The sequence below is a fragment of the Boleophthalmus pectinirostris genome, unplaced genomic scaffold (assembly GCF_026225935.1).
Source record: "Boleophthalmus pectinirostris isolate CB_2022bp ecotype Guang Dong unplaced genomic scaffold, ASM2622593v1 HiC_scaffold_3, whole genome shotgun sequence".
In the NCBI taxonomy this organism is placed as follows: domain Eukaryota; kingdom Metazoa; phylum Chordata; class Actinopteri; order Gobiiformes; family Gobiidae; genus Boleophthalmus; species Boleophthalmus pectinirostris.
In genome coordinates this window covers 3,635,702-3,660,991 of record NW_026571299.1, presented here as the reverse complement: position 1 = coordinate 3,660,991, position 25,290 = coordinate 3,635,702, and the positions used below count along the sequence as shown (strand labels likewise).

The window sequence follows — 25,290 nt, the reverse complement described above, 5'->3', positions numbered from 1 at the left end:
TGCACCGACAAAAGAAACATAATCACTGTTATTTTTGTTAATAAAAGCCCTGAACAACGGTTAAAACTCATCATGAGATTTTTACAAAATTTGACCCAGATAAAGCTGAAGTGAAGGAGCCTGAGTTCATCGGCCTAATGTTTTCCCAACCGCACTTTTGTCATTTTGCATCAGTGGATATGCAAGCAAATGTTTATTGTTGACAGTATATTTTTTCAATCAGTTTAATGTTGGGATTATGATTAGTTTTAGTAGTAGCAGTAGTTTTATTTGGTCATTTTGCAGCACTATGAAACAAAACAAAAAACAAGCACAGTCAGAGACATCAACCTGGTCCCATGAGGCGTCGGTGGGTCAGTTCATCAGCACAGAAGCAGTTTATGAGGAGTCCAGCCCATATCACATGATCATTATATCCACAATATAATGTGTGTATGTGTACAGGCCCATGAACATTTGTGTGATGTTGGTCACACATGAGACCGTCTGTGTTTACTAGTGTGGAACCAAAATATCATTTTTCATGAGTTGTGTATGTGTTCGTTGTGTTTCACCAGAAAAACAAGAAATGGAAATTATTTTAGTTCCAATTAGAATTTTAACAGCTACAGTGAAAGAGAAAGGAACTGTTATAAATAGTGATTATCTGGAAAACTATTAATATTTGATGATACAAATGCATAGAATTATAAATAGATAATAATTTTTCTGAGGTTCTGAGCCACTCCCGTTGCTCGAGCTCGATCCTTCGCGGAGTTATGACCAAAAACGCATATTTGACCTTGATTACCTTTATCTTCAAGTGACCTTGACCGGTTTCAACCTGTAACATCCAGTGTACTCCAGTTATGTGTGTGCCAACTTGTGTGATGATTGGCTGAATATTTTAGGCCGCAGATGGTTAGGAATTTGCCGAAATTGCCGATCCTTTATAACCGCATGACCTTTCAATTGACCCGTGTGACCTCAAATGACCTCGGATCATCACCAAACTTTTTTTTTTGCGGCATCGGGCATGGGAACTTGAACCACGTACTAAATTTGGTGACAATCGGTCCATAAATGCCGGAATTATTGCGGGTGGACACACAGACACACACAGGGTGAATACAAAACCTGGTCAACCCTTCGTGGACCAAGTCACAAAACTTGGACTACAACCCCATCGATCACGACCGAAAGGCTTTAGGCTAAAGTAAAAAGTACGTGTAACGCCAAAACCTTTTAAACAATGACAGAATTCCAAGAAAGAAAACTTACTGTATAGTTTTAGGACTTTTACTGACACATATTAGAGCAGTTGAGTTTTTAAAAAGCTTTAAAATCCACCAAAATGCAGGAAATTACACCAAATTTCGACTGAATTTCTTGGAGGATGACTCCCAAACCCCCGTCCATCGTTTTCATCTTACTTACATACTTGGAGGTTGTGTTATAAGTGCGCTCACAGACTCACGAGTTCCACTGAAACACAGAGAATGAGTCATGAGTGAACATTTACTTGTTTGTTTATTGTCTGTGTATGATCGGTTTCGCGTGTGTCGTCCGTCGAAGTTGAGTTCAACCGGAAAATAAAAAAAAAAAAAAAAAAAAAGTAAAGTGTTGGTTTTGTTTGGTTTATAATTAATTTGCAGTAATTCTGGACATCGGGTTTACAGTCGTCCCTCGATCTTTCGCGGTCTCGCTGTTTCGCTGATTTTTTTGCCTGGTTTACTCCTGGTTTAGTCCTGGTTTATTCCGCTTCAGTCCTGGTTTAGTCCTGGTTTAGTCCTCCTGTTTCAGTCCTGGAATCACTCCTAGGTTAGTCCTAGTTCAGTTCTAGTTTAGTCCTAGTTCAGTTCTGGTTTAGTCCTCTTCAGTCCTGGAGTCAGTCCTGGAATCAGTCCTGGAAACAGTCCTGGAATCAGTGCTGGGTTAGTCCTGGTTTACTGCTTTTTTAGTCCCATTTTAGTCCTAGTTCAGTCCTGGTTTAGTCCTGTTTTAGTCCTGGAATCAGTCCTAGGTTAGTAATGTTTTAGTCCTAGTTCAGTCCTGGTTTAGTCTTGGGTTAGTCCTGGTTTAGTCTTGGGTTAGTCCTGGTTTAGTCTTGGGTTAGTCCTGGTTTAGTCTTGGGTTAGTTCTGGTTTCGTCCTAGTTCAGGCCTGGGTTAGTCCTCTTCAGTCCTGGAATCAGTCCTGGTTTAGTCCTGGTTTAGTCCACTTCAGTTCTGGAATCAGTCCTGGTCTAGTCCTGGTTTAGTCCTCCTGTTTCAGTCCTGGAATCAGTCCTGGTTTAGTCCTGGTTTAGTCCTGGTTTAGTCCTGGTTTAGTCGTGGGCTAGTCCTAGTTCACTCTGTGGCGTAGGCAGCGCAAAAGTTTGATATAATCTCAGGTTAATGGGCGGGTGCGGACGGGTGTGGTCCTGTCCTGCGCGGGTGGGGGTCTCCAAAAATGGACCCGTGCAGGACTCTGCGCTGTCGGGCTCCATTACGGAATAAATGAATCTTCGGTTCGTTACATAAAGGAGGAGGAAAATAACAAAAGGACGACAGCAGCAAGAAGTTTTAAAAAGAATGTAAAAAGTGTTCCTCCTCTCCTGTGTGAGAAAAGTGTATAAAGTGTTTGCTGAAGAGTTTTACAGACTTAAAACAGATATAATAATTGTAAAAAATAAAGTTGACTACTTCACAGATTTCATCTATCGCGGGTTATTTTTTAGAACCTAACCCCCGCGATAAATGAGGGCACACTGTACCTTTATCAAAACTGTAAAAATAAAAAGAGCAAAAATGTTTTTAAGCAAACTGTGGGAACCCTGGCAAGGTCTAATCATATTTTCGTTTGATTCTTTCTGTTGCAGGACGACCATCTTGGTGACGGGAGCATTTTTAGACGCGTTTCAGAAAGTGGCCGACATGGCGACTGGAACGAGAGGTAAGACACCGAGCAAAGTCCAGCCAGAAAAGCTCCAAAACTTCCGATCTTTTGCGATGTTCCTTGTCTGGAGTGGCCAAGCACATTAATACGTAACATTTCAGCTCTTGTTTTGTAAGAAGTAGGAGTAGGAGTGTCCAAAAATATAGAAATATCAATATATCCTGATACGACATTTGGTGATTCAGAATCGTTATCGTGGGCAGCTGTATCGATATATCGGCAAGAGTATTTTTGGCAATTTTGTAGCTTATTTAGTGGAATTAAACTTGACATATTCACAGTTTTGATGATTAAAATCAATGTTTATCATATTAACTTTGCAGAGGTGGTGGTTTGACAAAGAAATATTGTTGCTAAAATGTACTTTGTTCTTTAAAAAACGCTATATATCAGAGTATCGTGTGTGATATATTGATTGTCGCATGGATTTCCATATTGTGATAATATCGTACAGTGGGCCGTGTATCGAGTATCGTGATTCCCAGCTCTAGTCCAACCACAGAAGCTCCAAAACTTCCGATCTTTTTGCTTATTCCTTGTTTGAAGTGGTGAGTATTAGAGATTGATAAAGCTTTTTTTCATGGTCGATGTTGATACCAGTTATTTAGAATCCCGAGCAAGTGATGTCCAGTAAGCTTTGCAGATATTTTTGGACCGATTTCGATTATTTTCCTCAAATTATGTACCGTATTTTTCAGTCTATAAGTCCTGATATCAGTAATGTTGAATTTTCTCATCTATTTTCATACATAAGTTGCACCTGATTATAAGGAGCATTAAGTGAAACAAACGGACGACACTTGAGACTGATCCTTTAGTCCAGGCGCATTCCATCAGCAGATCGTGGCGTAATTCGCTCGGCGTTGCCTCTCTGTCTTGGTGAATGTGTAGTCTGATTCATCAGCTGGTTTCACTTCGTAGAACCTCGCAGCGTTAGAATTCGTTCGCTCGACGGTAGACCGGTACTTTTTATCATTTAACCAATCGCTGCTATTTGGTCGTGACTTATGTAATGCGCCACTAATGGGCCTAACCTTTCCCAAATCCTGTAGGAAGAAGGACAATAACGTCTTTCACCTTGATAAAATTCACCAAACATTCTCTTCGTTCCGGCTTTAAATCCTCGATCTCGGAAATTGTTGACAACACAGAATATATGGCTCTTTGCTGATTGGCTGGTGCCCGAACTCGTACTTCTGGGGTTTTTGCGAACCGTCTAGTGTATTTCGATTCCTGACCTAGTCGCTGGAGAGAAATAAAATTGAGTTGAATGTCTGTTGTAAATGTGAATGTGGGTGGATCATTTAAGTTAGTTTTTTTTATTTCCTACGAGGACGACTCAAATATACATTGAGTAATAATGTGTTTAAAGCAGCTTTGCGCACATTTGTTTACGTTTTACAGAAACTAAACTTAAAACCACATGGCTCATTTGCATAAACTATAAGCACTGAAAAAACAGCTCACTCCTTGTGCTGCTGATGCGGTTCAGCTTCCGTCGGACTAAACGACACGACTCATGACGACATTTTGACAGATTTTTGAGCGCCGTGTACCACATAAAATCGGTTTGAGGTCAATAAGGACAACCAGAATGAATTCATAAGGCGCACTGTTGACTTTTGAGAAAATGAAAGGATTTTAAGTGCGCCTTATAGTCCAAAAAATACGATAATTTATAGGTACTTTGTCATTTTTCTTGTGAAGAATCCATCACCTGTTTTTTTCTATGGATATGTCGTTGCTCTGCCTGGAATGTTCCAAGTATTAACAATTAAATTAAACAACTGAACAGTTTTACGTTACATTTATTCAATTACAGTCAGTTTATAGCTCAAAAATACTTAGAAAAAGACAGAAATACCAAACTGTCTCCACTGAGAAAAGCATTTGATGGACCCTCCACCTAAAAAGTTGCACAATCCACCTTTCACAATCAGTACAAACTTGCCCACAGCCCGTTTCTTTCCTTCTTTTATTCATGTTTTGTGCAGTTATCTCTTCACATTCAAGAGTTCAAACAAAGCTTTATGTCTTAGGCAGCAAGTCGACCAAAACAAAAATTTCGGCGTGCGCTGGATGCGGAGTTTTGCGAGCGATGCATTTGAAAAGCTTTTATCGTCTCCGCGCTAAACTCCTCTTGTGGTTGATGTGTGCGCTGATAACTGTTACCAAACTGACGTGTGAGTGTTTATCAGAGTGTGAGGAGTGAAGCGGGGGCCTTTCTTGGCTTTTACGGGGATAGAAATAAAGTCTCTGTGGCATTAATCCTTTAGGTCCTGGATCAGCGTTCCCAAACGGCGTGGAAACTGCATGAGTGTGTGTATGTGTGCGTGTTTGTGTGCGAGTGTGTGCGCATGAGTGTTCGTGTGTGTATGTTTGGTATGTTGGTGGTGGTTAAGTATGAGCAGGAGTTAGATTAAGAGGAAGCTCCCCGTGTGAATCAGAGCCGCTCCCAAAGTCCGACCTGCTCCGTCACGCCTCAGTCACTGTAACAGTAAACAGCCCCATCAACAACTACAGTACAAGAATAAAACAACTACAATACAAGTATAAAACAACTACAATACAAGTATAAAACAACTACTACAGTACAAGAGCAAAACAACTACAATACAAGAATAAAACAACTACAAGAACAAAACAACTACATAAGAATAAAAACAACTACAGTACAAGAATAAAACAACTACAATACAAGTATAAAACAACTACTACAGTACAAGTAAAAACAACTACTACATACAAGTATAAAACAACTACTACAGTACAAGTATAAAACAACTACTACAGTACAAGTATAAAAACAACTACTACAGTACAAGTAAAACAAAACAACTACAGTACAAGAATAAAACAACTACTACAGTACAAGAATAAAACAACTACAATACAAGTATAAAACAACTACTACAGTACAAGTATAAAACAACTACAATACAAGAATAAAACAACTACAGTACAAGAATAAAACAACTACAAGAATAAAACAACTACAGTACAAGAACAAAACAACTACAGTATAAGTAGAGACCAGCTGGGCCTGGTCAAGCAGAAGTAAACAACAAGGCCAAAAATTCAAGTTAATACATCTGATATAAAAATGTATTGAACAGATACATATGTACTCTAGTTTATGAAACTGTTGACCTTTTTTCTGTACCATTTTTGGTTCTAAAGTTACATATGTTTTAAACAGACCATGTATGAAACATGGAACAAAAATTATTTCCCAAATTTCAAAGACCTGCAAATCATGTAAATTAATGGATGTATTTCATCATATCTTGTGTTATTCCATCTTTGAACTGTTGATGAAGGTACATGATTTTTTATTTTATTTTATTTTTTCAATTTATTTAAAATGATAAAAATTTGCTTTGAAGGACTGACATCTTTTATAGAAATAGTTTCTTTTCATTTTGAAGTAATATTAAAGTATTCAGAAGAAAAAAGTTGACAAATTATGTAAAATCCTGCACCTTCTACTTGTTTGTACAATTTTCCCTCCGTTACTTTTCCCTCCGTTACCATGACCTTTCTTAATAAAAAAATCTCATTACTCAAAGAGTAAGACGTTTTTCAACCTAATCTTGTTCCATATGGTAGAAAACTATATGAAGCAAATATTCAAACCAGTTTGTTAAGGATATGTAAGTGAGAACCAAGAGTTATCACTGTTTGGATTTATTGCCCAAAAAGTGCTGCATATTTCATTCCCTCCGTTACCGACATGAGTTTTTAAATTTTTTGTCAACAACTTGAAAGAATATCACAGGTTTAACTTGACCCTGTTGGAGTGTAACTCTTTCCTACATTCTGATACTTTACTTATTTCAATAGTTCCTCTAGTTTCTGAATAAGAGACATTTGAATGTCAAAAATCTGCCCCGTTTCCCTCCGTTACCACTTGACCAGACCCAGTTACTACTGTACAAGAACATTTACTGTACAGGCATTGACAACTACAAAGGACTAAGAAACCTCAATGTCTAAAGAGAATTATCAGTGACGTTTTAGTTCACAAACCAAATTCAGACTCTTTATAATGTGTTAATACTGTTCACATTAGAGCGTTTATGGTGTACAGATTGGCTGCTTCGCTTCTAAATTGTTCAAATTGTAAAGTAACTTCTGCTTCTCGAGTTAGCGCCAACGTTTTAGTTTTACCGCTTCTAAGAACAAAACACTCGAATAATTGATGTTCTTCATGTGGTTCCTGTTGTGTTTGACTTAACTGTGAATCACACACAAAGGCCCAAACACACTGGCAGTTTGTGTGTGTGTGTGTGTGTGTGTGTTTGTGAAACCACAGTTGTGTGTCGCTGTGTGGACGGTCACACTGACTCTGTTCGAACGTGCGTGCGTACGGACACTTTAACAGATTTACAATGAAAATAACAAAGTGAATAGGCTTAATTAATTAATCTCTGGATTTATACAGCGCCTTTCACGACACCCAGAGCCTTTACAGCATTATTCACTCACTCCACTCTGTGGGGCTGAGTTACTATTGTTCACACAGCCGCCCTGGGGCAGACTGACGGAAACGAGGCTGCTAATCTGCGGCATCTGACCACCTTCAACACTTACAGACACTCACACACACTCACACTAAGCAAATGTGGGTGAAGTGTCTTGCCTAAGGACACAATGAGTGCGTATACATGCACATCAGTATCCCGGTTATTAGCCATATCCCGGTTATGTCAGTGTTCGTTACTGTGTTTACATGAGCACTGAGAAACCGGGACACTCATATCCGCGTGTACATGATCAAATGGAGTATCCCGGTTTCTTGACATAATCTTACAAATGCGCAGGCGCAAAAATTAACTTTAATCAATTTCATAAACCAGGAAAAATACAAACCGTGAGCTCCTTTAGCATAAGAAGCTAAGGAGCTACGAGATCTCCCACAATCCACTGTGCAGATTCTTCATTAAAATCTTCTGCATAAATAAACTCAACTTTACAACATATAAACCATAAACACTATAGACACATCAGCCTGTTTGATCAGATAATTCAGCTCTGATCACATTTGTTTACGTTTTACAGAAACGAAACTTAAGACCGTTTGGCTAATTAGCATAAACTGTTAGCGGTGATAAAAACAACTCGCTCCTTGCGCCGCTGATGCGTTCAGCTTCTTTTGGACTAAATGACACGACTCTGTGGATTATGTGTGTTATTTCTGTGACAGAAGAGGTGCTGATGATGGTAAGTGTGTTCTGTGTGTATAGAGTATAGGAGATAGTTCATGTTTTAGCTTTTCAGCGTCACACGAGTGCAGGTCGTACGAGTGCAGATTGTACGTGTGCAGGTTTAGCGCAGCTCTTTATTTTACAGTCATTTCACTCGTTTGGTCACTTTATTTATGTTGGTCAATTTATTTATGTCACTACTGTTGTGGTGAAAGGCTGGAAAGTGTCTTTTGGACGCATGCGCACTCAACTTTATGTTGCAGTAACCGGGATACTGCGTTTACATGTCACAAGTATCCCGGTTACTATCGGAATAAACCAGCTACAGTAACCCGGTTTCTAATAACCAGGATACTGCCATAACCGGGTTACTGCGTTTACATGCACCATCAAGAAACCAGGATACTCAAAAAACCCGATCATAACCGGGTTATTGATGTGCATGTAAACACACTCACTGATGCCCCAGTGGTTTCCCATCCAATACTGACCAGGGCCTTGTTCATCTTCTGAGATCAGAATCAGATCACACTTTGACAGGAGGTTTAGTCAATCAATCAATCAAACTTTATTTCTATAGCACCTTCCAACAACCAAAGCCGACCAAAGTGCTGTACAACATTAAAACAAGATCAAAAACAATAAACGCCACACCAGCTTGTCAAAGTCTGATCCCGTCAGATCTCAGACACTAAGCAGGACTGGGTCTGGTTTGTACTTGGATGAGAGACACTGGTCTCACACAAGGAGCCACAGGAGGCACCAGTGGCAAAAAACTGTTGTTGTGTCCTTAGGCAAGACACTTCACCCACATTGCCTAGTATGAAAGTGCAGTGTGTGTGAGTTCCGTCAGTCTGCCCCAGAGCAGTTGTGGTTACAATAGTATTTTACCACCACTGAGTGTGAAGTGACTGAATAATGAACTGTAAAGCTTTTTGGGTGTCTTGAAAGGCGCTATATAAATGCAATCAATCAATCAATCAAATAAAGAAAGTGTCACGGAGCCACTAAGTGTTAAAAGTCATTCTAAAAAAGTAGGTTTGAAGTTTGGCTTTGAACAGAGGCAGGTCAGGGATGGACCAAAGAGTTCCAGAGTTTTGGACCGGCCACCGCAGAAGAACGATCAGCCCACTGTTTGCACCGGGACCGGGGGGGCACCTCCAGCAGATGTTGCCCGGCAGATCGTAGAGCTCTGCTGGGGTTGGTGAGGGGTCGGTCAAAATCTCACACAAATAGGAAGGTGCCAGACCATTGACTGCATTAAAAACAAACCTCAAAATTTTTTTAAATGAATTCTGATCTGGAACAGGGAGCCAGCGCAAGGAGAACAGGACAGGGGTGATGTGGTCATGTTTCCGACTGTTAGTGGTCAGTCTCTGTGGCTTTTATTCACTGTTTGCATGACTGTGTGTGTGACCGTGTGTGTGACCGTGTGTGTGACTGTGTGTGTGTGTGACTATTTGTGTGTGTGACCGTGTGACCGTGTGTGTGACCGTGTGTGTGTGACCATGTGTGTGACCATGTGTGTGTGACCGTGGTTTCCTTGACTGATAATAACCGCCCCATCGGTACATTGTGCTGGCAGTGATGAGAAAAATACTTTGAAAATGTATTTAGTAAAAGTATCTTGCACAGATTTTGAGGTCAGAGCTGTTTATTTTTTATATATTTGTGTTTGCTCAAACTACAAATATGTCAAAAACAGGCAAGGCAAGTTTATTTGTACAGCACAATTCGTACACAAAGTAATTCAAAGTGCTTTACAGAATAAGAAATACATTAAAATCATAATAAAAACAAATCAAAACATAAATAATCATGAAGATTAAAATTAAAAAAGAGAGACATAAATTGGAGAGAAGAGTGCGGAATGAAAACCTTTCAGTTATTTGCACAGTTAAACAGAAATGTTTTGAGTCTGGATTTAAACAGCGTCACAGAAGAGTCTGTCTCACATGTTCAGACTGTTCCAGGTTTTAGCTGCATGAACCTGAAACTCTGACTCCCCTTGTTTAGTCGTGACTCTGGGCTCCAGCAGGAGGCTGGTCCCTGAGCTCCTCAGAGTGTGAGATGTTCATATGACACTAACATGTCACAGATGGACTTTGGTGCTCGGCCATGGAGACACTTGTACAAAGCAGAGCTGCTTTAAAGTTTATTCTCTGAGGCACAGGAGCCAGAGCAGAGACCTGAGCACAGGACTTATGTGCTCGTACTTCCTAGTTTAAGTCAGGACCCGAGCTGCAGATGTTCTGGATGTTCTGGATGTTCTGGATGTTCTGGATGTTCTGCAGCGTCTCACAGCTCGTTTGGAGAGACCAGTGAGCAGAACATTACAGTATCTAACCTACTGGAGACAAACGCATGGATAAGTTTCTCCAAGTCTGATTTAGACAGTAAACCTTTGATTTTTGCTCTGTTTTTTAGATGGTAAAAGGCTGCAGATGTTATTGATTTGATGTGGCTGTTAAAGTTCAAGTCTGAGTCCATTATTACCCCTAGATTTCTTGCCTGATTTGAAGGTTTTAGAGCGAGAGACTGGAGGTGACTGCTGACACTGTCCCTTTGTTTCTGTGGACCAAACACTATGACTTCAGTCTTGTCAGAGTTTAGCTGGAGAAAGTTGTTTTGCATCCACACACTGATCTGTTAAAATAAACCCTCATCTTTTTCTACAGGTCTCAAACATTCATTAAAAAAAAAAAAAAACTTTTCAGTCCAGTTCAAAAATGTAGTAGAGTAAAAAGTTCAGATCCCTGCTCTCAAATGTAGCGAGGTAAAGTCAAAATTATGCACGTTAAGAAGTACAGATAGCCAAGTTTTGAGTGTTTGAGTGCTCTCCTACTTTTACCTCGTTAGATTCCAGCACTGGTGTAATTATCTCTGTGTCATGTGTTCAGCGTGTGTGTGTGAGGTTGTAAAGTAAAGTAGTTCTCTCCCTCTCTCCAGATGCAGAGTGTTACATGTGTGAGAGTTTGTTTTGTCAGCTGTCCGCTCCTCCTTCAGCTGTTCAGTCACACCGCTCCACTCACCCACTCACCCACTCGGCTCTAAAGATCTGTCACAACCACTAAGTGTCTCAACAACGCGTCTTCCACTTAACACACTGTTTGGAAATCACTTACAGTCAAAGCCCCCGACTGTTTTCCCCAAGTATTTGTATTTGAGCACAATTTGTCTTACCCTTGTAGTAGTTTTGGGATTCCCTGACCCAATTTTTTCAGTTCCAATAGCTTTAAAGGCGCTTTGTGTAACTTTTCTGGTCGTGGATCTGTCAAATACTTAAAAATTTGCCCTGCTTTAGACCTTTTTAGTTCAAGAAGACTCTCCCGCACACTGTCTTACTCTTGTTTCACTTTTATTACCGTGTTTCGATCCCTGTGACATTCCTCAGTTGTGAGCACAGCCCTTCTTGAAAATGTTTTCTGTTAAGTGCCTCTCCTCGAGTGCACCTGTCGCTCAGTCAGGTGTGCAGATTCTACACAGGAACTACCTTTTCTGTTCTGCCACGAGAGGCTGGGTAAAGAAATTAGGAGAAACTCACTTCTGTTAACTGGATAAAGTTGTAGTTCAGACTAGGGATGGGCATGATTAGTCGGTTAATCGATAATTGATCATTAAGAATTTCATCGATTACGTTAATTTTAATCGACAAACCGAATGCTGTGCGCATCGTGACCAAACAGGTGTGTACATGTGTCTCTGCATCAGAAGGAACGAGACACAAACAGTTGGTCTGCCTGCAACGTACTGAAGCACAAATGTGGATTTAACGATGATTTGTACAAGAAATTCCACACTTTCCGTTGCGTTGGGACAAGTGTGAGTCCATGTGCACAGTGTATAAAGCAGCACATATGTTTCTGTGTCCAGTGGGAAAAGTTTTTGCCAGGTGAGAGTCGCTCAATGTCGATGACGAGTCCCCACCTCCCTCCCCCCGTACGCTGTCCTGGTTTTGACAAACGCAAATCTGGTCACACTAACCTGTATTCACCTGAGTCATGTCTTTTAATCCGACAGAAAGTTGAACCCACATCAGCGACACAAGAGCTGGAGTTTTATCTTCACTTAGTTTATGCAAATTAGTGATGCGGTTTTAAGTTTCGTTTCTGTGAGATTTGAACAAAACTGAATTAAACACATTATAATGTCAAACGGGCTGATGTGGCTCTAGAGTCGTTACGGTTTATATGTTGTAAAGTTGAATTTATTTATGCAGATTAGTAGTGCAGATAGTAATAATAATGATGATCATTTTAATATAAAAACGTTAATGATTAATCGATAATCGATCGTTAATTCTTCCGACGATCGATTAAGAAAATTTCATCGAATGCCCGTCCCTAGTTGAGACTGCAGTGAGTGTTTATATTAAAGAAACAAAACGGTCACGTCATAAGAGAATGTTCCAATACAGACGAGAGAGCAACACGGGACCTCAGTCTGCTGTTCGGCTCCATCTCAAAGCCACTAACCGCTAGCTCAAGGACAGTGAGGTGCAGATCTTAGCCACAGAAAAGACATGGTTTGAGAGGGGAGTTAAAGAGGCTATTTTTGTTTGGAAAGACGATCCTTCTTTGAACAGAAATGGGTGGCTTAGGGCGCACTCACACTAGGACTTTAGAACCGTACCGATGCTCGAGCATGATTGCAAGGGGTTCTATGTTCTGCACTCACAATTGCACATAAGACACTGTTTGTTTACATTTGCTGACGCTTTTAGTGGAGAAAATATCGATTAGTGGCAAATATTGAAACTGATGTGCGTTCTTTTATGATATGTGCTCCTCCGTGAGTTTATGGAGATAAAAACAGCGCGGAGCAGTGAGGACAGACGGAGACGAGACGCAGCTAAACTTCTATGTTATTAGGTTCTTTTATCAGACCTAGAGTTTAGTTTCATACCTGACAGTTTCGACTGCTCCCTGTGGTCTTCCTCAGAGTCAGGTGATGTTGCTGTGACGTGTCGTTCAGCTGATTTAAACAAGTTTTGGTGCTGTCTTCCTACCGCTGGAGGCAGGACGACAGCGCCATCTGCAGTCCGACTTCCTCAGGACAGTATCCCAGGTGTGTGAGAGTAACAGAGCCCCTCGTCCCGGTTTATCGTCCCGTGGGCACGTTTCCGTATTTCGATTGCCTCTTTAACTCTAGGTCTGAAAAAAAGAACCTAATATCATAAAATATCAGAAGGCCAAATGAATCTCATTGCAGCTAAACTTCTGTCACAGTCCTTATTGAAGGTGAGCGCAGGTTTGTCGTGTGTTTTGGAGCAGATTTTATTCACTGTTTTCCTCGTATGAGTAACATACAGGAGTAACCGTGCCGAGTTTGGCCCACATCCAATTTACCAGAACACCTCAGCATCTAACCTTCGACTGTTAGATGTCATTTATAACAGTATATGTAGGTTTGTATTAAGATGTCCCTGTAGAACACACCACTGTCAAATGTTTTCATCACTCAACTGTCTCTCTCTTACATCCAGAACACAGTTACACTTTCTGCAACTTGTGTTTAAATGTTATTACTCAAAGTTCCCACCCTACTGAAAAGAGTTTTTGATTCCATTTAGATCAGCATATCATTCACGTCACACTGAACAATTATTTTTTAATGTTCCTATAATAAAGAAAAGAAATTGGCCGCAGAGCATTTAACTTCAAAGCTCCAAATGAACGGAACAACTTACTCTCCTCAAGTCGATCAATTACATCAATCCACCATTTTAAGGCGTCAGATACTTACAAACATCCTGCTCCTGTTTCCGATAAAAAATAAATTGTTGTTCTATGTACTTGCACAAGAGAATGTGATTTTCAACAGGACTAAACCAGGACTGAACCAGGACTAAACCAAGTCTAAACCAGATCTAAACCAGGACTAAACCAGGACTGAATCTGGTCTAAACCAGGACTGAACCAGGACTAAACCAAGTCTAAACCAGATCTGAACCAGGTCTGAACCAGGACTGAAACGGGTCTAAACCAGGGCTAAACCAGGACTAGACCAGGGCTAAACCAGGACTAAACCAGGTCTAAACCAGGTCTAAACCAGGTCTAAACCAGGACTAAACCAGGACTAAACCAGGCCTAAACTAGGTCTAAACCAGATCTAAAGCAGGAAATTGTTGTTCTGTGTACTTTCTTTTTGTTGCTTTTTTTTTTTTTTACAAATTATATATTTATATTCATTTCCAAATATAGGTGTGGTGATGATAAAATCAGAGAGATGTATGTACACCTTAGGATCCTGGACTGTTTTGTATGAATGTTGTCTTTGTCTGTTTGTCTTTTGTTCTGTTTTGATTTGTTTTTTTCTTTCTCTTCTGTAAATGCTGCTTTTGTTAATGCGTTACGACCCCCTCGCAAACGAGATGCTACATCTCAAGGGGCTTCCCTTATAAATAAATAAATAAATAAATCCTCCAACCGGGCCGTACCTGAGCACAGTTTGATTGCGCCCTTAGACATTATTTATTTCCTATTTAGAACTCCATTCTCAGACTTAAAGGTTGTATGGAGGATTTTTTTTTGTTTTGTTTCAAATTGTCAATGAAAGTTTAAAATATCATTACAGAGACAGAGACGCAGCAGCCTTGTAATTATGATGACCAAAAAAATAATAATAATGAAAATCCATCAGCTGTGGACGTGTTGAGGCCAGATAAACATCAGCCAATAAAAAACAAGGCTGCCTCATTTTCGATTGGCTGTCAGGTTGTCAATCAAACTCCCTACGTTTCTAGTGTAACTATTTTCCAGTGTGCAGGGATTACGTGGTTTATGCAGCGGTTCTTAGAGGCTTTTTCAAACTGTAGCTTCCTCGCATTTCGCACAAAGTTTGTTGCGACGGCGGACGAGAATCCACGACCAGTTCGCCGCAAAAGAAAGTCCGTTTTTGAGGTCGCCGAAAGAAGAAGAGAAGGGGAAAAGGAGCGAAGACAAACTGAGGTGATTCTTGGAGATTCCTTCAGCGATTGCATGACTGAGGCAGACGAAGGGTCGCTAAATTATTTCTAGACAGGTCATTTCAAGAGTAATTCTGACTGTAAACACCTGTAATTTCTGGAGTAAGGAGGCGGGAGGAGATGTTTCTGAGCTGTGGAGGAGGAAGGTGGTGTCACGCATGATCAACATGTGAAAAAGGATTGTCGCTGTATTTGTCTTTCCCTTAAAAAATCCTCTGTACAACCTTTATAGCCACTTAAAAACAGAACTGAAAAATTGTTTGGATTCAGTGTGTAAAACATAGCCACAGTTTCCTCAATTCTTAGAGGGATTTGAATACCAACCCTGCGCCTATAACCTGACCTGAAACCTGAACCGACGGGAGAACCTCGACATGGATTCTCGTGGGTTTGTGAACTCAGATATCGCGAGAATCCATCCAAGGTTACTGTGCCTGTGCTCTTATTAAAGGTTGTATGGAGGATTTTTTTTCTGTTTCAAACTGTCAATGAAAGTTTAAAATACCATTACAGAGACACAGCAGCTTTGTAATTATAATGACCAAAAAAAAAAAAGAATGAAAATCCATCAACTGTGGATGTAGTGAAGCCAGATAAACATCAGCCAATAGAAAACGAGGCTCCCTCATTTTCTATTGGCTGTTAGGCTGTCAATCAAACTCCCTATGTTTCTAGTGTAATTGACTCATCGGCGCGCTGGGATTACATGGTTTATTCAGCAGTTCTTAGAGGCTTTTTTAAACTGTAGCTTTTACGCAATTCGCACAAAGTTTGTTGCGGTTGCGGATGAGAATCCACGACCAGTTTGTCGCAAAAGAAAGTCAGTTTTTGAGGTCGCTGAAAGACGAAGAGAAGGGGAAAAGGAGCAAAACCAAACTGGGGTGATTCTTGGAGATTCCTTCCAGTAATGGCGCGACTGAAGCAGACGAAGGGCCTAAAAACTGATGTGTCAGTCGCTAAATTATTTCTAGACGGGTCACTTCAACAGTAATTCTGAACACGCACGGCTGTAAACAAGCGTGATTTCTAGAGTCAGGAGGCAGGAGGAGATGTTTCTGCTGAGGCTGTGGAGGAGGAAGGTGGTGTCACACATGCACAACATTTGAAAAAGGACTGTGGCTGTATTTCTCTTCCGTTAAAAAATCCTCTATACAACCTTTAAAATTATGTTCAGTAACAGCATCGCCAGACCAAACTTTGAATCTGAATTAAAAGGAGGGAGTTGAGAGATGCCAGTCCTCAGATGGTGCATTCCTCTTGCGCCAACATGAAACCATTAGTAAGAGACTCGACACTCAGTGAAATGGAATGAAATGGAATCACGGTCGTTGCATAACAGCGGCCTGACAGACACTGGTGCAACCAGATCTTTCACTGGCACGAAGAGTCTCCTCGTTAGTTCTGAGCAGCATTTTTGTTTTATTGTTTTGTTTGATCTCGCGGCACGAGTTTGTTTTGTCACGATACGAAAACGTCTAATTAATTTGATACTAACGAATAGAGTCAATAAACAATACAGATTCAGACACTATGATGATTAACAACACACTTTGTTTAGACAAGAGAATGTGATTTTCAACAGGACTAAACCAGGACTAAACCAAGTCTAAACCAGGACTAAAGCTGGTCTAAACCAGGACTAAACCAGGACTGAATCTGGCCTAAACCAGGACTGAACCAGGACTAAACCAAGTCTAAACCAGATCTGAACCAGGTCTGAACCAGGACTAAACTAGGTCTAAACCAGATCTAAATCAGGTCTAAACGAGGACTGAAACGGGTCTAAACCAGGTCTAAACCAGGACTAAACCAGGACTAAACCAGGACTAAACCAGGCCTAAACTAGGTCTAAACCAGATCTAAAGCAGGACTGAACCAGGTCTAAACCAGGTCTGAACCAGGTCTAAACCAGGTCTAAACCAGGACTAAACCAGGACTGGACCAATCAATCAATCAAACTTTATTTGTATAGCACTTTTCATACCTTTAAAATGTAGCACAAAGTGCTTCACATGCAACAGAAAAATTACAATACAATAATTAAAATCAAGAGCAACCAGGACTAAACCAAGACTAAACTAAACCAGGACTAAACCAGGACTAAACCAGGACTAAACCAAGACTAAACCAAGACTAAACCAAGACTAAACCAAGACTAAACCAGGACTAAACTAAGTCTAAACCAGGACTAAACCAGGACTAAACCAGGTCTAAACCAGGTCTAAACCAAGACTAAACCAAGACTAAACCAAGACTAAACCAAGACTAAACCAGGACTAAACTAAGTCTAAACCAGGACTAAACCAGGACTAAACCAGGTCTAAACCAAGACTAAACCAAGACTAAACCAGGACTAAACTAAGTCTAAACCAGGACTAAACAAGGTCTAAACAAGTCAACTCTCTTTAGTTAGATGTTTTTCTTGCGTTTTATTCTGAAATCCCTCAGTTTTGTTGTGGTTCTTTCGGGGGGGAATCCCTGTGCGTCTGCCCCCCCCCCCCCCGTCAGACCTGGGATCAGCTGACTCGGCTCCGCGCGTCTCTCCGGGGGGCGAGGTCACGTGATCCGTCGCCGCGGTAACAGGGAACAGCTGACGCGCTCGGCATCATGAGGCTTTGAAAACGCACATCACAAGACGGAGAAGTGACCGGCGGCAGAAGGGAGCGTCTGAGAGGAAAACAGAGGCTCGAAACAGGGGCCGCGCCGAGTCAGCGAGAGTTCAGGGTCTGTTTGGAGCGGCGTCGCGGTCTGCGGACGCAAAACGGACTCAAACGAGCTTTTCACGAGGTTATATAACAGCGTTTCCTCATGATTAACTTAAAGAGCTCATATTACTCTGTTTACTGATCTGTTAGAATGTCATTTTCTCGTCACAAACGGAACCGGAGTTGTGTTTTGTTTCATTCGCACGTGTTTAACGCACAAACCCTGCATAATCCGTGTATTGTTCGTTCATTTGTTTTTAAAATAAAACCAGAAATAAGAAAAAAAAACAAAAACAAAACTACTATTTTCTTCATTATTTGTCTCTAAAATCAAAACTGAAAAAAACAGATAATTAGATAATTTGTTTTTTCAGTTTTTGATTTTGGGTTTAATTGAATAATGGAAAAAAAACAGGACTAAAACAGGACTAAACCAGGACTAAACCAGGTCTAAACCAAGACTAAACCAGGTCTGAGCCAGGACTGAGCCAGGACTGAGCCAGGACTAAACCAGTTCTGAACTAAGATTACACCAAGACTGGACCAGGACTAAACCAGGACTAAACCAGGTCTGAACAAGCTCTCAACCAGGACTAAACCAGGTCTAAACCAGGTCTAAACTAAGATTACACCAAGACTGGACCAGGTCTAAAACCAGGTCTAAACCATGTCTAAACCAGGACTTAACCAGGACTTAACCAGGACTAAACCAGGACTAAACCAGGTCTGAACAAGCTCTCAACCAGGACTAAACCAGGTCTAAAACCAGGTCTAAACCAGGTCTAAACCAGGTCTAAACCATGTCTAAACCAGGACTTAACCAGGACTTAACCAGGACTTAACCAGGTCTAAACCAGGTCTAAAACCAGGTCTGAACTAAGATTACACCAAGACTGGACCAGGACTAAACCAGGTCTAAACCAGGTCTAAACCAGGTCTAAACCAGGTCTAAACCAGGTCTAAACCAGGACTAAACCAGGACTAAACCAGGACTAACCTAGAAGTGTCGGGATGGGCCCAGAGATGCTCATGCGTAGACTGTCGGATGATCAGAACTGAGACCGGGACTGAGACCAGGACTGAGATTGGTTTAGATCTGGTTCCGTCTGACATCGGACTTTAAGTCATGTAAACCAAGAATATTTTTTGGTTTTATTTTACTAAATTATTTTGTCACAGCTACAGCTTTGTTTTTTTATTTAGAGGAAGGAAACTCATTTAAGCAACAAATTTGACATTTTCACAGTTTTGATGATTAAAATGTTTGTGTTTCATATGAACTTTGCACAAGAAGTGGTTTAACAAAGACTTAGTATCACAGACATGATTTAGCCTTTATTTTTATTGAACCGTATCGAATCAATTTGAAATATATCGTATTGAATCAAAAGCTCACTGTATCTGCAACTTCTTAATGATACGCAGCTCTAATTATAACATGACTTAAAGCTCACAAGAGTCAGTTTTGTGTAATGTAGGACCTTTAATCTGTTTTATTTCACATGCATAATTATAAGTATATAATTATAAGACTTTTTGGATCTTTCTATCGTGTTATAACATAATTCCCTCGTCAAAAACTCGCCTGAGGAGGTTTTAAATGTCGTCCCTGCGTGTTTGTCTCATGGGCTCTATTCAAACTCTTGTTACGTTAAGCTCTAAGATTAGTTTTCAAGTTAACAGCTCCGTTTACCTTTAGTTCAGTAGAGATGGAAAATTCCAGAGCTGAAATGATCCAAATGATTCTAGTGAAGGTGTGTGGAGTTTAAAAACACAGTGGAGCTCTTCCTGTATTATTACGTGACATCACAAGGTGGAATAGATGAAACTTAAGGGACTGTTTTTTGTTTTTTTGGTGGAAACAGTGAAGTTTTTATTCGTTTTGGCCTTTCGTCCACACGGAGCCGGCGTTTCGTGTGGGCGAAAATGGCGTTTTTTTGAGAACGGGTTCCAGAGTGGAGAAATGTGAGAACGCCGGCGTCGCGTTGTCGTGTGGACGAACAAACCGCAGCTTTTGGAAGACGATGACTTCGCGACAGCATCATCGCCAGGGTCGTCCGATGCAACAAAGGCTCCAGCCCTCGGTGTCGCGGACCTTAACTCTTTCCCACATGAAGACGACATTTGACGACCCCCCTGAACCCTTAATGACGACTTTTGACTCCTCCGCCGTATCACTAAAGACGAGATTTGACGACCTTTAGAAATGGCTCGGTTTTTCACATTTAAACAGAGACTGTGATCGGTGGGGGCCACTACAACCCACACTAGACTGACCAATAGGATTCAAGGATATGTTTTTCGCCGATTTTTTTCCGAAGTGAATCGAAATAGTGACGATGGAGCTTCCGGAAAAAACACAACACGAAACACGTGCAATGGAAAGATCGCGGCGCTGCGGCGCACAGTTTTAGAAATAATGAGGAGCGGACGTATTTTATGGATCAGGTTAGAGAAAGTGACTTTTATAGATTTCAAAGTGATGATGTTGAAGTTGATTATAAAGTGGAAAACAGCGACAGCGACGGACTTTCGGGGAGAAGGTGAGATGCCGCTGATGCGTCTGTGTGGAGTCCTGCGATGTCCCAACAAACTATCTGAGCTTTATACTCGATTATGAACCAAAATTGCCCTGAAATCTGGATGTTGCCCAGGCCAGTCCTTTAAAATATTTCAGTCTTTTTTTCCAAGATGAGATGTATAACAGAATCACTACAGAAAACACTTATGTGGAGCTCTGCACACGAGAAAATAGCCAAGATGATAAATACTGGACACCCACTGACGGGGAAGAGTTTTATTATTATATTATTATATTATTATATTATAATAAGCTGAATGAGTTGAATAAGCTAAATGAGTTGAATAAGTTAAATGGAAAAAAAATTATTGGGTGCACACAGGTGAACAACAGGTAAAAACAGGTGCACACTTGGCTCTACTGTATCTGGTGATATGAAATCTGTTTAAATACTTTGACAAAGTATATTTTTTTATTTTTTTATGAATACAGTACTCAGAACATGTATATATCAGATGCTGAATGTAGTTTTTTGTTTTCGAGTTTGCACCTGACCAGGTAAACTCTCATTTTCAGTGAGCTGTTATACACCTATAAATGAGTTGAATCACATTTAAACATCCAGAAATCAATAGTTCAGAGTCTAAAGTTTCCAGAGATACAAATATGTCTGTGTTACAATTAAGTTCATGAGTGTAAAAATCATTTATAATCACTTGTGGAAGTCTGTTTTCTTTTATGCAGTTATGCTCTATGGGTAGAACTAGTAACATATGTATGGGTTGTTCCTAGTCGGCGTCCAGGGGGGAAAGAGTTAAGAGCGTTGCTGAAATGCGACAGGTGTGGCCCTCGGAGCCGCTCCCGTCGCCCAACAACCGAGACACACTTCTAACTCTAATGCTGATTACACACACGGATCAGTAACAAAGATTACACACAAATAATTAAACTGTTAGATTTTATTCTAATAATTCTCATCCAAATCTTATGGCTAAAAACTAAAACTTATGTTAAACTTTAGCAAAACAAAACAGATATATTTCTGGGACACATCTAAAACAGGATAAATTACCTTAAAGCTTAATGATGTGATGAGATGTGCATTTTTAAATATTATTATCATTGTTAACATCATTTTCACTCCGTGCTCCGTTGTCGTCTGGACGTGAATATGGACGCACAAATTTCTTTTAGCCCGTTAAAAAAAACGATCCATCGGCAGATCGTGGCGTAATTCGCCCGGCGTTGCCTCCTTGTCTTGGTGAATGTGGGAGGATCATTTAAGTTAGTTTTTTTAAAATTTCTTACGAGGAGTTTAATGCAGCTTTTGCGCACATTTGTTTACGTTTTACAGAAACAAAACTTAAAACCACATGGCTCATTTGCATAAACTATAAGCTGTAAGTGTTCTTTCTGTGACAAGGCGACGGCAGCAGTGTGCGTTGAGTGGACGGAGAACTATACTTCGCACTTTACTCCGCGAGGCTCCTGACTACAGCGGTCGTAATGCGCCGACAATCCATCAAGTGGTGCGGCTTCGTAGTTTACCAAAGTCGTACTAAAACATTTTGACACATTTTTGAGCATCGTGTACCGCTTAAAATCAGTTTGAGGTCGGTAACACAACCAGAAATAACGCATAAGACGCACCGGATTGTTAACTTGGTCTGGTTTGGTCTCCATGGAGATAGGTTAAATGCCATACTGTGGAACATTCCAGACAAAGCAATAACAACTCTAGGAATCAAAAAAGCATTTGGTGAACCACCAGAAAAGTTAAAGTTAAAAGAAATGCACTAAGCACTACCCGTTTTTTTTTGGTTGGGGTCCGTCACCTGCTTGTTTCTATGGATACGTCATTCCTCTGCCTGGAATGTTCCACAGTGTGACATTAAACAGCAGCTTGACTTTACATTTATTCAATTAGAGGTAGTTTTATAGCTCAAAAATACCTCGAAAAACAAAAGTTCTGACTGTGAGCGGGGTCGCCTCTCCACAGGTCTGGCCTGTAACTTGGTCTGGTTTGGTCTCCGTGAAGACAGAAATGTTTAATGCCATACTGCGGAACATTCCAGATAATACATAAGGCGCATCGGATTATAAAGTCGATTTTTGAGAAAGTTAAAGGATTTTTAAGTGCGCCTTATAGTCCGAAAAATACGGTAATGTGGGCCCTTTAAGACAAACACGAAGTTCTTGTTTTTTTTTATGATCACAATTTGATTTTTTTCCCCCCACAAAATTCTGCATCATCTCTCTTTTTCTAAAACACTTCTGTAAATCCCTGCTCGTCCGTCGCGGTGAAGTTTGTGTGAGTCAGCTGAAAACCACAGCGGCCCCACTCCTTCCCGAGTCTGTCTCATCTTGTCCGGTAACATTTTTCTTTCGCACTTCTGTCTCTCTTTCTCTCTTTCTCTCTCTGAGCGGCGCGGGGCTCGATTCAACAAGTCTGAACTCCCACGATGCAATTAGCTCCGCGGATGATGTCGTCGTCTTGTGTAATTGTTACTAAATAAAAAGTAAAGTGGGAAGGAGACGGGGCCGGGCTCAGAACAGAACACGGTTTGACTGGAGGAAAATTACTCAGCTGATAAACAAATGAGACGGGAGTATTTGAATAAAAGTGTGAGTGTGTGTGTGTGTGTGTTTTGCGTGCGTGTGTGTGCGTGTGTGTGTGTAGTAAAATAGCTACTCGAGTACTCAAAGGTCATCTTCTACTAACTGTTGCTTCAGAATAAAACAAGCGCTTAAAGGTGCACCGCATACGTAACTTTTAGGTCGGGCGTCCGTCACCTGCTCGTTTCCATGGATACGGCATTGCTCTGTCTGGAATGTTCCGCGGTATGGCTTTAAACGGCAGCTCTAGCTTACACGTACCTGGTGTAGTTTTCAAGTTAACGGGTGGTTTTATGGTTCAAAAATATCTAGAAAAACAAACAAAACGCGTTCTGACTGGGAGGGGGGTCGCCTCCTGAAGACGTTCTTTTGTTGATTTCGATGTTTGCGTTGGGTCGTTGTCGTGTTCCTCTTCATCTTCAGTTTTCTATCTGAAGGCCGGAGGTTTTGTGCCAACACTGACTGGTGTTTGGGACTGTTCATTCCCTCCGCCCCGACTAAGGCCCCAGGTCCAGTTGAAGAAGCTGCCACCACCACCGTGTTTCACTGTAGGTGTGGGGTTAGTTTGGTGATGAGCACCAAATATAAAAATATAAATAATATGAACCAGGTCTGAACCAGGACTAAACTAGGACTAAACCAGGTCTGAACCAGGTCTAAACCAGGTCTAAACCAGGTCTAAACCAGGACTAAACCAGGACTAAACCAGGACTAAACCAGGACTAAACCAGGTCTGAACCAGGACTAAACCAGGTCTAAACTAGGACTAAACCAGGTCTGAACCAGGTCTGAACCAGGACTAAACCAGGACTAAACCAGGACTAAACCAGGACTAAACCAGGACTAAACCAGGTCTAAACTAGGACTAAACCAGGTCTGAACCAGGTCTGAACCAGGACTAAACCAGGACTAAACCAGGTCTAAACTAGGACTAAACCAGGTCTGAACCAGGTCTGAACCAGGACTAAACCAGGTCTAAACTAGGACTAAACCAGATCTAAACCAGATCTAAACCAGGTCTAAACCAGGTCTAAACTAGGACTAAACCAGGACTAAACCAGGACTAAACCAGATCTAAACCAGATCTAAACCAGAACTAAACTAGGACTAAACCAGGTCTGAACCAGGTCTGAACCAGGACTGAACCAGGACTGAAACCAGGACTGAACCATTTCTAAACCAGATCTAAACCAGATCTAAACCAGGTCTAAACTAGGACTAAACTAGGACTAAACCAGGTCTGAACCAGGTCTGAACCAGGTCTGAACCAGGTCTGAACCAGGACTAAACCAGGACTAAACCAGGTCTAAACCAGGTCTAAACCAGGTCTAAACCAGGTCTAAACCAGGTCTAAACCAGGTCTAAACCAGGTGCGGTGCTCTCCGTCGGTAGTTTCTCCTGCGGTCACCTCCGAGCCCGTCCCAACAGTGACTCCTGGTTCAGTTCTGGTTTAGTTCTCCTCTTCAGTCCTGGAATCAGTCCTAGGTTAGTCCTGGTTTAGTCTTGGTTCAGTCAGTGTCGTATGCAGTGCAACATTTTTTGATATAAACTCTGGTCAGTCTTGGTTTGCTACATAAAGCAATAAGTTTTAAGAAGGATGCAAAAAGTGTTGTAATTGTCCTGTGTGAGAAAAGTGTATAAAGTTTGTGCTGAGGGGTTTTACAGACTTAAAACAGATATAGTAATTGTAAAATATAAAGTTGACAAGTGGGAAAATGTCTGGAACAATGCAAAAACTCTGTGTGTTTGTAATAGTGTTGATGATTCTCCACAGAGCTCACATTTCTCCTAATCGATATAATAAATTAAAACCTAGCTCCTCGCCATTGTGTTTGAAGTGCAAAAGCGAGATTGGTTCCCTTACACACTGTTTTTGGTCCTGTCCAAAAGTGCAACAATTCTGGGACATGATTGGACAAGAAATAGAAAAGATTCTGTCTGTAAATTTAACCAACGATCCTCTATTTCTGTTGCTTGGTGTAACTGACCCCGTTGTAAAAGATAAATATAATAGAAAATTGTACGGGATGCTGACTTTTTGTGCCAGAAAAAGTCGACTAGTGAATTGGATACGGGACTAGACTCCCACTAAAACTCAATGGCAGAAGACGGTTCTTGGTTTTGTTTCTCTTGATTACCTGACGTGTCGGCTTCATCATAAGGACAATGTGGGTATGTGATGTGTATGTAGGTATGTATATATTATATCTGTGTATATGATGTGTACTATATCTGTGTACATAATATACATATATTTGTTGTTGTCTGTTAGATTGTAATGCAATGGAGGTACTGTGCAATTATTGCTTATAATGTACAGGAAATGAGAACGTCTGTATTTGTTCTTCGTTAATTTGGG

The 25,290-nt window shown here is 40.8% G+C and overlaps 1 protein-coding gene across 1 annotated transcript in view; it reads left to right on the top strand.

The window, feature by feature from the left end:
• Positions 1 to 25,290, top strand: part of mtss1 (MTSS I-BAR domain containing 1) — a 145,645-nt gene that overhangs the window by 42,757 nt on the left and 77,598 nt on the right. The window contains exon 3 of the mRNA XM_055160134.1: positions 2,839 to 2,912. Coding sequence (XP_055016109.1) covers positions 2,839 to 2,912 — 74 coding nt within the window. The remainder of the gene's footprint in view (positions 1 to 2,838; positions 2,913 to 25,290) is intronic.